Source organism: Macaca fascicularis, chromosome 14 (genome assembly GCF_037993035.2).
Source record: "Macaca fascicularis isolate 582-1 chromosome 14, T2T-MFA8v1.1".
Classification (NCBI taxonomy): Eukaryota; Metazoa; Chordata; class Mammalia; order Primates; family Cercopithecidae; genus Macaca; species Macaca fascicularis.
The window spans coordinates 47773350-47789044 of record NC_088388.1 but is presented as its reverse complement, the minus strand read 5'-3'; the positions used below and the strand labels follow the sequence as shown (position 1 = coordinate 47789044).

The 15695-nt window shown below is 40.4% G+C and overlaps 1 protein-coding gene across 20 annotated transcripts in view; it reads right to left on the bottom strand.

The window, feature by feature from the left end:
* Positions 1-15695, bottom strand: part of SERGEF (secretion regulating guanine nucleotide exchange factor) — a 235876-nt gene that overhangs the window by 204732 nt on the left and 15449 nt on the right. For 19 of the 20 annotated variants that reach the window (XR_012423369.1, XM_005578479.3, XM_074014115.1 and 16 more), the window contains 3 exons: positions 13847-13960; positions 11268-11330; positions 6939-7097 (listed from right to left, as the gene is read on the bottom strand). Coding sequence is in view for 19 of the 20 variants with exons in the window: in XM_005578479.3 (XP_005578536.3) it covers positions 6939-7097; positions 11268-11330; positions 13847-13960 (336 nt within the window). In the remaining variant the exon portion in view is untranslated. Of the gene's footprint in view, positions 1-2148; positions 2346-6938; positions 7098-11267; positions 11331-13846; positions 13961-15695 lie in introns of those variants that run through there. The other variant, XM_074014114.1, reaches the window with a different exon arrangement.

Sequence of the window (15695 nt, the reverse complement as noted above, 5' to 3'; positions counted from 1 at the left end):
AGTTTTGCCATATTGCCCAGGCTGATCTCAAACTCCTGGGCTCAAGAAATCCACCTGCCTCAGCCTCCCAAAGTGTTGGAATTACAGATGTGAGACACCATGCCTGGCCAAAGCAGAACATCTGACACAGAAGGAACTATCTTCCTGGTTCAGGTCCCTGGATTTGACTAGTTAAGTGGTCCACACTTCCTCATCATCTCTGGAAAGAATGTAACAAGGCAGAAAGAACACTGTACTGAGAGTCATGAGACTTGATTGAGTTCTGGTCCTAGTTCCTTGACTCACTCACTGTGTCTCCCCTATTTAGTCCTCAGTTTTCACATCTCTAAACTGAGGAATTAAGGCCAGATGATCTGTAAGTTTCTATCCATTACTGACATTCTAAGTATTCTAGGATAAAAACTCATGACTTTAATAAGAATCAAAAAGTATCCATTTCAAAATAAGCCTTTGGGCTCAGCTTGACTTTCACCCATTGGGTTTTCAAAGTTCTAAAGAACAAGCATCATTAATTCCAAAGCACCTGCTTTAAATAGAGCCCATGAGGTCAGAATCTCCCTGAGCTTGGTTGAAGTTTCATGATGTATGGTCCCAAAGAAGATGGAGTAATGTATACTGTCACCCTATTCTGAAAAGGATCTTGGCCCCAAAACAGAAAAATCAGCATTAGGTATATTTATAAACTCAGTTTAGTGTGAATCAATGGCCGGGCTTGAATTTCACTAATGCTTAGACATCAAATGCAATAAAATAATTTCTTGGGCTGTGACACTTGAAAGAGTAGCTAACAGCTAGTCCCTTTCATACGTACCATACAATTCCCCTCTTTAGGAAAACAAAAGAATAAAAAAATCTCAATCAAAAGGACATAACCACGAATCAAATGGAAGGGGGAAAATTTCACTGGAAAGTAGAACTGGATTTCTGGCTTAAAGTTGCCATAAAGTCACTTTCTCTCCTCTTGGTTTCAGTTTTTTTCATTTGCAAAGCGAGGAAGTTGCTTCTTTCATCATTGATTCTCTAAAACTTCTAAGACTCATGGGCTTTTTAAGGTGACACTGAAGAAAGTAAAGAATGTCAAAGAACTCTCTGTATTTGTTCTCACTTTTTCAATCCATATCCCTTGTAAGACCACAAGGCTACTTTGGGATACTGTAGGATCCAGGGAAAGCTTCCAGCATCCCAAAAGCAACTGGATTCTAGACATTCTGACCAACTCCACATAAAGGTTTAGATCTTGTATAAATCATTCCCCTTGAAATTCTAATACACCACCAGCAACCAGCACTTAGCATTTGTAAGCACTGATCTTTCTGTACTCTTCAGGAGTGTTCTGATCAACTTGTTACCTATCCAGAGACATTCACATCCAGCCCCGCAGAGACCTCTGACATAAAGAGAAGAAATGGAGCATGTGATCTCCAGAGAGCTCATGAGTTTCCAAAAGAGTAGTGGGAGCTAATGTGTCTTAAAAAGACATAAGAGCCAGTCCTATGCTGGATGCTTTAATACATCATCTCTTTCAATCCTCATATCAGGTCAGCAGTTATTTCCCCATTTTCCTAATAAGGAAATAAGTTCAAAGAAATCAGGTTTTTTCATTTGTCTAACATGTCTTAAGTAGGCAAAAGCAAGGATGGCTTCTACCCTCACAGAGCTTACAGTCTAGTGGGAAAGGAAATTAGTCAAAGAATGCTACCAAAAAATAGCACAAAAGAGAGGTTTATGGTGCTATGAGAACAGAAAAAAAAGGAGAAGTGACTTAGTCAGCAATGTCAAGAGAAGTTCTCCCAGATACCTAAGTTAAGGATTAAGATTTTTAAAAAAAGGATTTAGCTAAGTCAAACTGAAGAAGAGGTGCACAGATAAGTGGCCAAATAGAGGGAATATCAGGTGCAAAGGCACTATGGTGGGAAATGAATGATGCTTTCAAGGAACCAAGCAAAGGCCAGAGTGCAGACTGGATAGGGATCAAGAACTAGCATGGTGAGAAATGGGACTGGAAAGGTCAGCAGAGAGCAGATCACACAGGACCTGTAGGGCCACTAAGGATTATATTTTTATCTTAGGAGCAAGGGGAAGCCATCTGAATGTGACGCAATGGCTTTGAAGAGATCTTTCAACTGGGGTATGAAGAATGGGTTGGAGGGGAGAGGGAGGGTATTAGTCCATTCTCACATTCCTATAAAGAATACTTAAGACTGGGTAATTGATAAAGAGAAGAGGTTTAATTGGCTTACAGTTCTGCAGGCTATACAGGAAGCAAAGCTCAAGCATCAGCTTCTGGGGAGGCCTCTGGAAGTGTACAATCATGGTGGAAGAGGAAGCGGGAGCTTGGACGTCATCTGACAAGAGCAGGAGAAAGACAGCAAGGGGGGAAATGGTACACACTTTTAAACAACCAGATCTCATGAGAACTCACTCACAATGGCAAGAACAGTACCAAGAAGAATGGTACTAAACCATTCTTGAGAAATGTACCCCCGTGACCCAATCACCTCCCATCAGGCCCCACCCCCAACACTGGGGATTACATTTCAACATGAGATTTGAGTGGGGACACACATCCAAACTATATCAAGGAGTAAATATGGGAAGACCAGGACACCAGTTAAAGGCTACTGCCGGATTCAGTTAAGAGGTGACAGTGGGCTGAACCAGGGTGGTGACAATGGAGACAGAGAGAGGTGGAGCTGCCCACAGTCACACAATCAGTAGGTTAAGAGAGCTAAGATTCAAGCCTCCATCTAGCTGACTTCAAAGCCCAGGTTTTTCTCTACCTTGCCATTTACTTATTCATTCAGCACTTAGTTACTGACCATCTGTTATGTATCAGGCCTGTGCCAGATGCTGGGGATATGGCCATGAACAAAACAGACACTGCTCTCGTGTAATTTACAGTCTAGACATTAAACAAATAAGAATACAAAGAGATGTATACAATTACAAATTGGGATGAGTACCATGAATTTTAATAGGTAATATTACAAATTAGGCCACAAAAATCTTCCAGGTTGTTGATAATATGAAAGAGCCACTTGCCTACTGCATGCAAGTAAAAGACTTTAGGAAACTTTGCTGCCAGAGTTTGATAATGAGTATCTCAGGCCTCTGAGCCCAAGCTAAGCCATCATATCCCGTTACCTGCACGTATACATCCAGATGGCCTGAAGTAACTGAAGAATCACAAAAGAAGTGAAAATGGCCTGTTCCTGCCTTAACTGATGATATTACCTGGTGAAATTCCTTCTCCTGGCTCATCCTGCCTCAAAAGTTCCCCCACTGAGCACCTTGTGACCTCCACCCTTGCCTGCCAAAGAATAACCCCCTTTGACTAATTTTCTACTACCTACCCAAATCCTATAAAATGGCCCCACCCCTATCTCCCTTCACTAACTCTTTTCGGACTCAGCCCACCTGCATCCAGGTGAAATAAACAGCCTTGTTGCTCACACAAAGCCTGTTTGGTGGTCTCTTCACATGGAGGTGTGAGAAAGAGTATGGCATCCCTGGCCAGCTCATGAGTTTCAGGCTAGTAGTCTCAAGGTCACATTAACCCTGTGGAAATAGAAGTCTTTCTAAAAGCCACTACTAAGTCTTTAATTTACTTACATATCCCAGGCAGCCATCACTTATGTATGCATTTTACAATAGTTGGGATCTTTCACAGACTCGTTCATTTGAACATCACAGCAGCCCTATGTAGAATGCAGGCAGGTTTTAATATCAAACTTCAGAGTTGAGGAAACTGAGGCCTAGACAGGTAAAGTGACTTAATCAAGGTCAACAAACTAGGAAGGCACCCAGATCTGCCATCCAACTCTCACTAGAAGCACCTCCAGCCAGGAAACCATGAATCTCAGATGAGACACCTGCAGGTCACTGAGCCTGAATAAAGTCACCCAGGAGTCCCATGAAGTTCCTGAGAACAATGATCAGCAACATTAAGCAGCTTGGGAAAGGTTTCTAGAATGCAGCACCATGTGCCTGAGACACAGGTACCCTTGCCAACTCTCCCAGATTAGAACAGGTTCTCTTGGACTCTTTCCAAGTGCCTCTGACTAACAGAAAAGTATTTTTCCATCACAAACACTGCAGGCAGGCATCAGACAGACTCCTGAGAGGGGAGGGCAGAGAACACATCACAGATTCCCATACAGACAATCTATAAAGTTATTCTGATACCGTGTGAACTGCCCTAGCTAAGCACCTACCACTGGGGATGTCCAGTATTGAGCAGTGTTTCTCAATCTTGACACTATTAACATTTGGGGCTAGATAATTCTTTGTTATAGGGGGCTGTCCTTGCATTATAGGATGTTTAGCAGCATCCCTGGCCTCTACCCATTAGACGCCAATAGTGTCTGTGCATAAATTCTTTTTTAATCAATATCACACAACTAATGCCTCCCAGAATGAGACTGAGAGCAGCCTCTGTGCTGATGTGGCCTGCAAGTTCGTTCCAGGAACAATTCACCACTGGAGCTTGTGAAAACAACTAGAGTCAAATAACTCCTTGTTCCACTAATGAGCTGCTCCTGACCCTGTGAGGAAACCTTATTCCCATTAATGTGAGCGCTGAGTCTGATTAAATAGAAGCCCTGGGTGTTTCTTCTCAATGACACTGGGCCAGAGCACAAGCCTCCACTGCTGTGGAAGGAACACAAAATTGGTGAATCAAACAACAGGAAACTCCCATTTACCCAAAATTCAGTACAAAAACCAGGACATTCAAACCTCCCAGGTTTAACCATTCTGGACTTAGGATAAAGGAGTAAGTGGCAATGTACAAAAACAAGCAATCCGAATTAACAAGCTAATTAAATAGCTGAAACGTTACCAAAAACTCATGCTCTTGAAAGGAGGCAGGAACCTGAAGCTGAGCTCCAGAGGAGCTGGGGTGACTCAGTGTCAGAGACATGGGTTCCAACCTCCCACCCCAAGGGCTGGGCTGCTGGCCCAGATGCGGGAATCACCTCAGTTATAATGCTTCAAAGCTAAAATCAACGAAGCAACATCTTTATGTCTTTCATTAGTCAACTACCTAACTAGTTAAAGGGTTTACTGACAGACTCAACCAAATTCACCACCATTTGGTAGTAAGTGTATTTTAATGTACTGCAATTCTTGGAAGACTGACTAACCATGAAATGCCTACCTATGAACACCCAATCACTCAAGATGACTGCTAATTTCTAAGCGACCTTTGCACTTTGTACTTAGCTCTACTGTTGCACATCTCATACTGGAATATAGTAAAATTTTATCATAGGTCTATCACCCCTAATGGACAGTGGACTCGTTAACGCCAAGATTTACATCTAGTACAAGGCACAGTACATAAAAAGACCCTCACCATTTGTATGATGGATGGATGATAAAGTTTTCCATCTCTATATTCTCAGACTTATACCTATCTACATACATTCTAGTGGGAAGATATGGCCTATGTCTTTTCTCCTCCATTTCCCCAAGGCTTAACACATTGCTCAATAGGTGCCTAATAAACATTAACCTACTTGGTTGGACACCAGAATCCAAAAAGACAAACAAGCTTTCTGTTCATGAACATCTAAGTCCCAGGAAAGAGGTCAGAAATCCTAGCTATCTACCCTGCCTTATATGCATTTGTATATGTGAAGTCTCTTTTAACTATAAAGAGTTTGATGCAGGAAAATGAGTACATTCTCTGATAGGCAGTGGAGACACAGAAGTGAGCAAGACTAATCTGGTGGCTTCCTTCACAGAGCTTATTATCTGAAACAAAAGAGAGATACCAACAATTACACACACACAAAACCCAGCTACCATGCTCAGGGAGTCTCTTTAGGAAAAGCTTCTGTAGATAAGCCCAATCTTCAAGCAATCTGAATCTCTTTGAGGAAAGTGATGACCGTCCTCCTAATGAATGACACACTTTCCTTAGAGCATCCTCCAAAGTAGTAATATGGAAAGCCATTATACATCTTTGTTATTCAGGCCACTGTTTCAAAATGATCATGAAATGTTTTAAAAGACCAATTAAAAGCATCATAGATATGACTGCTCATAAGTCTACATTTGTGTATAGAAATGTGTAGTATGTGTGACTTACCAAGGATAGCTGAAGCTGACCTGAAAACCTGCAAAAGCCAGAAATTCCTGAAAATAAGAATCACTAGGTATTTGGGAGTCTAGAGATGTACGTGTAGCTAGCAAGCAGGACAGGAGTAGGTAAGGGGACTCCTGAGAACCCCTGAAGCTCAGAATACTTTGACATGATAACAGATCTTGGGAACTGCAAATTGGCTGGGGAACTCTGTGAAAATCAACAGGCAGGGGCAAGAATATGAAGGCCAGGAAAGCAGAACCGCCCTAAGGGAAAGATGAGAAACAAATAAAGATTCAGGAAAAGATGAAGATGCCAAAAGCTGTATGGCACGATGTGAGAACATTTGAGGGAATCTATGAGATGTCTGAACCAATATACATAGTTTATTACGGTCAACACAAAAGTTTAAATCAGAATACCATGCCAGCTACGAATCAAAATAGTGCTCCTACTTGAATCTTGAGATATTTATCTTTCACTTAACATTTTCCGATGCTTTTAATGTAGACTTAGAAATGCAAATAGCTATGACAAAGTAGGGACTTCCCAACAAGCTGGGCAAATTTCTGGGTGACGCTTGCTGCAATGGATCCCTTCTCAAAACCTCATGGGCTCTTAGGACCGGAAGGAGTTAACTTAACCCAGGCTTATCTTTTTGGGTACAAACCTGTGACCCTGAGAAGAAAAGCCACATATCTGGCTGATGGCAGAACTAGACCCCAGTATCCCCGTCGCTGATCCTTAAGCTTTCATCAATAAAAAGCCTTAACCCCAAGCACTCACAGCTGCTTAGACAGCTGTCCCCCAGCTGCTCTCACCAACCGTAAGTTCTCTGCTACTGTCTCACCTGTCTGAGCAACCAGGTGCGTCCACCCACTCCAGACGGCAGTGACCTTTTCATTCTGGAAACAATGTGCTTCTATTTTCTGGGGCACAGGAAGGAAAGCAGCCTCAGTAGCCAGTTGCCCATGCTTGTTGCTTCCCCAAACATAGACCTCTCCTGCATCTTAAACAAACAGAAGGGGAACAAAAGAAGTGAGGGAACATTAGTCCAAAATGATGGAAAATAACAGAAGTCTAAAAAATAAGTGGTTAAAAGAAGTCGTTTTATACTTACATTACAACATTGAGTGGAGCCAAGCAGGATACAAAATTTGTGTACAGCATAATAACATATCACAAGATTTTTTTAAATTCTACACATAAAAAACAAGGCCAAATGTTCTTAGTAGTTCAAGAAAAAAAAATGTGTGGTTTTTCTCTTCATTTTTTCATTCAACAAATATTTATTCAACATCTACCACGTGCATGAGACATGTTTCTCTATTTTCTACGTTTTTAAAATATATGCCTATACTACCTTTTGTATGAAAAAAAATGCTTTAACTTTCAAAATAACAGGTTAAAAGATACATTATTTAAGCTTAAATTTTTTAAACATAAGATTATTTCACCGCATGCCCTGTCCAGCAGAAAATATAATGCTATAGAATTGCATTTGGATAGCACTTCAGCTTGTCTTAACCTCACAATCATCCTGTGATACAAGCAGGAAAGTGACTGACTGACATTGTGATTTAACAGAAAGAGAGCAAATTCAGAGTCAAGTGACTCTAGTTTCTATTCCTGGATCTGCTAACTAGCTATTGACCTTGGACAAATCACTTCCTCTCTAAGACTTAGTTTCACCAGCTGAAAATTGGAAGGGAAGGCTGTTGGTGTAGAAGGGCAGACAATATGACACTAGTAACAAGAATAACTGGTGGGTGACTGTGGCAAGCCAGGGAGTACGTGCCTGCCTAAAAGGCATTCACATTCAAAAATACTTTGTAAACGAAAGCCATACAAAATGAGGCCATGGGCTATAATTTACCCTACGGCTATTCAGTTTGTGACTCCTCAGCTTTTCCAACCCTTATAATCCAAGGATCTACAACTGTACTATCCAATACAGTAGTTCACCACCTACATATGGCTATCAAACAGTTTAGATGTTGCTAGTCCAAACTGAGATACATTATAAGTGAAATGCTACTGTCTCACACAATGGACTGCAAAGACTTAGTGCAAACAGAGTGGGGCTCATTATAATTTCATATGGGTTACATGTTGAAATAATATTTTGGATATACTGGGTTAAGTAGATATATTATTAAAATTAATCCCACCTGTTTCTTTTTATTTTTTGAAATTGTGGCTCATATTATATTTCTATTAGCACTGTTCTAGAACATAAATTAATCAAGGCTGGAAGATATTAAATTACTTTTCAGGGATCACATGGCTAATAAGGAGTCAAATAGGGACTAGAAGTCAGGTCTTCTGCTTTCACTGCATTTTGTAGCTTCCCAATAAAACTTTATAGTATTGCTTGCCCTAGGGCAGTCTAGTATAGTCCAAAAAACTGATGGAAAGTCAAACAGTATCATTAAAGGGCATTAGACTAAGGTTCAGAAGTCTCCAGTTCAAGTTCCATCTGCTACCCGATCACTGTTTGACAATGGGCACATCACTTCACATTCTAGGTCTGTCTTCTCAACTCTAAGATGAGGGAGTGTAAATCACTGAAACCTTTTTGTCACTCAGGTGACCCTGCAACACTGACATTCTGCAGTTCTGTGAAATGAATCTGGTGTATTACATTCCCAGAGAGAGATCAACCTCCTGGACTTCCTCAGGGTATGCAAAGTATGAAGACCTCTTACAAGATAGCAAAGAAGCCCCCTCGGCAAAGTATCAATCCATTAAGTGGACTGGTGAGCTACAAAGAAGACACTGATGATGAAGCCTGTGTAAACAACTTCACTTATCTTAGTAGCTCTAAACCATCTTTTTGAAAGTCAAACTGTCTTCCAGATGAGGATCATTATGCTGTTGCCTCAGCAGGTAAAATTAAATTATGCTGCAATGCCAAATAGTTATATAATCTACAACCCCTCCAAAGAAAATGTCTAAAGAGCATTGAACAAAATTCAATGTGTAACAGCTTGAACCACATGAAGAAAGAGAGGGCTATTAATCTTTTTTTTTTAAATTTTTGACACGGAGTCTTGCTCTGTCACCCAGGCTGGAGTACAGTGGTGCGATCTTGGCTCACTGCAACCTCTGTCACCCGGGTTCACGCGATTCTCCTGTCTCAGCCTCCCAAGTAGCTGGGATTACAGGCACATGCCACCATGCCCAGCTAATTTTGAATTTTTTAGTAGAGATGGGGTTTCACCATGTTGGCCAGGCTGGTCTTGAACTCCTGACCTCAAGTATTCCACCTGCCTCAGCCTCCAAAGTGCTGGGATTACAGGTGTAAACCACAGTACCCAGCAGGGCTATTAATCTCCACAATCTTTAGCTCATTTTCAAAATATCAAAAATCATTTCATTTTGTGAATATACTAAAAATTACTAAATTGTATACTTTAAATGAAATGTAAATTATTTAATCGTATACTTTAAAAGAAATTTAATTTATTATATATAAATTACATCTTAATAAAAATATTCAACATTTCTATATAAATAACACCATTAATAAATGTGCCCTACATATGAAATACTAAATTTACTACCAACAAGAATTTTTAAAAAGTTGATGTTGACAAACAATTAGACAAGCTCTAGGTTTACATACCATCAGTCATTTCAGATTAATCAGAACAAAACAGAAACACCTCATAGTCTACTTTTATTCTCAGAAAAGAATGCCTTCTCCATCCCTCATTGACTGTGGGGCACGAACACATCCCTTCTCACCCTAGGGTCTCCAGTCCTTCCTCTGTAAAAGGAAGGGAGGAACTAGATACCCAGTGGAGTCCCTTATAGGTGGGATTCATTTCAACTCAACACTTTTAACAAATATTAATATATAAATCTACCTGATGTGAGACGTAAGTTAAAAGCAGGTGCTTTTTTATTAGATGTTTGTTTTAAATTCATTAAATAACAAATTATCTGCAGCTCAGAATTTGCAAAGCATTTAAACTCTCATATTAGGGCTCCTGTGCTCTTGAAATAACTTCTCAGCTGGGCTGCATTGCAAATTTGATGTCGAAGAATGCATACCACCATTAATTTACATATATTATGGACACACCTGAATTTCTACATAAAACACTAAGTATGGAAGTCCCTCCTCTTTGCTTAAAAAATAGAATACATTCAACTCTGTGAGAGGTCTTACCAAACAAAATATTATAAATCTCTCAGATGTATAGTCTCCAGTCTACCAGCAGGGGTCAGGGCAATGTGGGCCAAAGAAAAGGGATTACTGTCACTTTCAAGAAAATGCTGTATTGCCTTGGAAGGAAAAGTCACTAGACAGTTTATACTGTATTGGCTCGGTGTTTCAAATGCAAGGATGAATGCGCAGCCAAAGAGAGAGATATAGCGTAGAATAAAAAAACAGTTAAGATAGAAAAACAGATAGATCAAAGAGATGAAGTAGATAAATTAGAGAAATATATAACAATATAAAATATTCACAAAACTATGTATCTAGAGTTAGATATATAGATATATAGATTAGATATTAAGATACAAAGATTAAAGATAAATAAAACAGATAAACAGAGTAGATAGATAGACAAATGGAGATTGATAAATGGATTAGAAAGATACAGATGGATAAATGGATTGGAAAGATACAGATGGATAAAACAGGTTACTTTAGTATACACAGGTAGAAAGCTTAGACAGTTGTAATACACACCAAAACAGATTAGATGGATAAGACAGCAGCTTCTGCCCTCCTAATCGTAGGTATATGAGAAAACTACAAAGAATTAATAATTATATAATACACTGTGTTATCCATATATGCTATATATAAATTTACTGTTGATTATATGATTTGACAACCACCATTACCCTGAGAGGAAGACATTATTATCTTTATTGTGTAGTTAAGGAAGCAAACTCAGACGAAATGGAAGTGAGCCTATGTTTGCTATTCATGATTTATATGTATTATATTTAATTCTCATAACTACCCACAAAGTCATTTATAGACAAGAAGATGGTCTCAGAAAGGAAAAGTAATTTGCCTAAGAGCATACCAGTGATAGCATCAGAATTCTAGCTCCAAAGTCTATGACATTCCCTCTGTATTTCAATATCACCACTTCAGGCAGTCACACAGAGAATCCTGGATGGCATGTTAAACCGTGAAAGAGCCGGTACCTACCTGTTAATGAAGCTGAGTGGTCTGAGCCAGCAAGAACACACATTGCTTTAGAATTCTCTAGACCTACAAAAGAAAAAATTTTCTTCTGAATTACATTTATAACAGAAACAACTGGGCAGAGAGGGGACACTCAGTCAGCACCATGGGCGTGGGAGACACTCAGCCAGTGCAGGCAGGCCTGAGTCAGCAGCACTGGCCAAGAAGATGGCTGGCATTGTAGGGAGCCTGGTAACACACCAGGAGATTGAACAATCAAGTAAATATATTCAGGATAAAGGAGCCAGATTCATCACTATCAAAGAGCGGAGGAAAGGTACAGATATGAAAAGGGGAAAAGCTAGAATCAACCATGTAATATTAGATAGTAATTGGAAAAATCAGTGTAAACTCATGATTTCTAGTAGAGACAGATAAATAGACATAGGTGTGTATACGTAAAAATGTGTGTGTTTGTGTGTGTATTTCCTAACTTCAGAGGTTGAGTGGGTCTAGAAGCAATGACATCTCATACATTCAGCTGCCATCATATGCAGGCACTTAAATAACCCCAAGCCTCCTAAGAACACACAGTCAGAATCAGATTCTGAACTGGGCTTCTTTCTCCAAATTCAGCATTTTTCCTTCCTTAATGACACTGCTAAAAGCGGAGCTAGCCTGTGATGACATGCAGTCTAGCATGCAGATCGATGCAGACTTATTCTGTAACTTTTTTTTCTGACACTTCTTTTTAATTAATAACTGTTGTAATAAAATGGCCCTCACACCTTCAAGTGTCCTCTGGAATGATAACAGGACAAAGCAGATGTTTTCACCCACGTTCACCAGAGAGGAAGTACTGGGCCCCTACTGGCCAGGTGAAGAGGGGACAGCCAGGGTTACAGCCCCAGAACCTTTGGCAATGAGGTGAGTACGGGAGGATGAAAAGTGAAAGACTTTGAGGACTGGAAGTTGATGATCCATTCTAATGTCTCATCAGAGAATTCCCCCAAACCAACTCTGAATCTAAGCTGTGCCCCACCCAAACAGATGCCAAACAGGTTGTTTAAATGAAATGAAATAAAAAACATTTTTTCCCACTAATAACAGGTCCTGTGCTAAAATATAGAGCAAAATGACACACAGTTTCCATCCTTTAAAAGTTCATAATCTTTAGCATATGAGAAAACATACAGACAATTCATAATAATACAATATATTGTGCTATCCATGCATGTGAAGCTACTGCAGTGAATGCTAGAAAAGAAAAGGTCTTTACTGAGAAAGGTGTATCTGACCTAGGCCTAGAAAAATTCTTAGAATTTTTCCCAGAGGGAACACAAAGGAAAAGCTTTTCAGCCAGAAGTAACAGTTTGCCCGTAAACACAGAGAAATGAGAAGGCAGGATATGCCTGGGGAGAAGTGAATACCTTGATGAAAAAAAACAAAAATGTTTGAGAAGTCTAAGTTTACATTATACATGTTTCTAATGTCATGTGAAGTGAACTACCTGTCCCACATCCAATGCTCCTTCTCCTTTCTAAGAGTACCCTCCCCAGCTCAACCCATGGGTTTCAGGGAAGCTAAGTCCACCTCCAGCTGAAAGAGAACACCTCCAGGACTTAGAAAAATCAGAATGATCTCAACACCCAATTACATCACTCCCACTGCAACCCATCCTTCCGTATTTTTCCCCCACCCCTTCCCACCACCCTCAAAAATCCCTGATTTGTTCCAGGCAACAGGAAAAGCAGCTACAAGTCTACTATGCAAGTTTTTCCTACAGCCAAGCCTCGGTAAACTGGGTCACAAAGTAAAAGAGTGAGAAAACAGAAAAGGGAGAAGAGGAGGAAATGGAGACATGGTACAGTACACAGAGGGAGAAAGGCCCACAAGGAGAGCAGAGAGAAAGAACGAGAGATAGAGACAGGGGAAGAAGGGAAGGGGGAAGAAAAGGAAGGAGAAAATACAGACCAAATGACCAACAGACCTACGGGCAGAACACGTTACTTACCCCTCGTATTTTCGCATAGAAAGACTTCCCTGTGGGAACACTCCTGGCCCCTCTGTCTACATCCTCACTCACTCCTGCTTCCTTTTTGGGAGAAGGAACTGGCCACGCAAGGCACGGTCCTCCTGGGCTCCCTCTTTGGGGTGTGCCTGCCTGCAGAGAGGGTACGTCCTCATGTCCTCTTGGTCAGGCATTAAGTTTAGCAGGGCCAACTCTATACAGCTACCACAGTGCTTGGTGGGTAAATTCAATCTGAGATTCAGAATTAGAGGCTCACTATGACTATACATTGTCTTCAAACCCCTAATCATGTCTTCCAATCTAGCTTTTAACAGTCCTAGAGTTACCATTTCAATCTCCACCTACCTGACTTGCATCTATGCCTCAATGGGTTCCAAACTCTGGCAGCAAAGAGAGTTGCTTCTACTGGGCTGACAAAAACTGCCAGCAAGACTAACAGACCAACTAATAGAGAAAGTTAGAGAGATCAAGAAATAACAAAATCAAAAATCCATTTAATCCTTTTCTGCATGTTTATGTCTCTACTTCCTGACAAAGAACAAATACAGGACTAAAGAAAGAAGCATCTTACCTGTCACTCTGCTTGGTTCCTTTGCTGTGAAAAACAATGGAAGAGTCTGCCCAGGGCACAACCGTCGTCCACATGATGCCAAACCAGTCCCCCACTGGAACACGATGCCACTCGCTTCCCAACAGAATGGAAGAGAAAGCAGAGAAGATGCACATCAGGATAAGACTAGATTGCTCTTTGAACCTCACTGCTATGAGAAATTCCCAATTCTTTCTCAATTAATATGGGTGTTATGGAGAAGCTCAATTGCTTCAAGAGGTCCTGCAACTGGTCCAGGGATTACCACCAAGCCAATCACAAATTCAGTCTTCAGGGCAGACTAAGACCATCAAAGTAAATTCCAATACCACACAACTTCCTATAAAAAGTTCCGGGACACTCCTCCAGAGTCAAATCAGTGGAATGACACTTTATTCATGATTAACCTGAAAAGACAACTCAGACCTGAGACAAAGCAGCAAAGAACCTTGAAGATCATCAAGTCCATTCCTCACATTTAGTAGATGAGAAAACTGAGGCCCTGAAGAAAGGATGTGATCTGTCTCCCCACGCAGGAAGCTAACAGCAGAGAAAATGCCAGGACTCAGTTCTTCTAACACCTAATGTAGTGCCCTTTCCACGACACCAAGACGAATTCAAAGATTCCTAATTGCCAAGTAAATACATACTTATGACTGCAAGATAGCTTCTTAATAGCCATGATTTCAGTGGAATGGCCTTTTACTTTCATGCCCACTGAATCTAATTAATGTACCTATGTTCTGAACCTCATACAAAGGCAAAGATGAAATTCTAGATATTTGGTCTACAGACAGGTGTGTGCAACTAGGATCCATCACCCAACAGCAACATTAAAGTTCTGCTCCTTTGGGAGTATCCTATAAACAGCAGTCCTTTTTTAGGCTGTAAACAGACAAGGCTGTTTTGTGAAAAAAAAGCTATGACTACTGAGCACAATGTGAGCAAAGCACAGTGCTGAAACAAAAACTTATGATCTCTTCAACAAATTGACTACAAGAGGAAAAAAAAAGAGGAAAAACTTTACAGATTATAAGAGACTTCAAATAGCTGACAGGAGATTAATATCCAGAATATATAAAGAACTCCTAAAACTCAACAACCAAAAGAAACAACTCAATTAAAAAATGGGCAAAGATGTAATCCCAGGACTTTGGGAGGCTGAAATGGGAGGACTGCTTGAGCCCAGGAGTTTGAGAAGAGCCTGGGCAATATAGTGAGACCTCATTTCTACAAAAAAATTTAAAAATTAGCCAAGCATGGTGGCGAACACCTGCAGTCCCAGCTGCCTGGAAGGCTAAGGTGGGAAGATCACTTGCGCCTGGGAGGTGGAGGCTGCAGTGAGCCAAGATCACGCCACTGCACTCTATCCTGGGCAACAGAGTAAGACACTGTCTCAAAAAAAAAGCGGGGAAGGAGGGCGCAGTGCAAAGGATTTGAACAGACATTTCTCCAAGAAGATACACAAATGTCCAGTAAAAACATGAAAAGATGCTCAACATTGCTAACCATTAGGAAAATGAAAAGAGATATCACCTCACACATATTTTGATGCTACGATTTTAAAAAAACAGAAAATAACAAGTGTTGGTGAGTTTTTGGAAAAATTGGAACCTCGTGCACTCCTGGTGGAAACAAAATGGTACAACTTCTGTGGAAAATAGCATGGTAGTTCCTCAGAAAATTAAAAATAGAATTACCATATGAACTGATAATTTTACTTCTGGGTATATATCCAAAAGAATTGAAAGGAGGATCTTGAAGAGATATTTGTACACCCATGTTCATATCAGCATTATTCACAATAGCTAAAACATGGAAGCAACTCAAA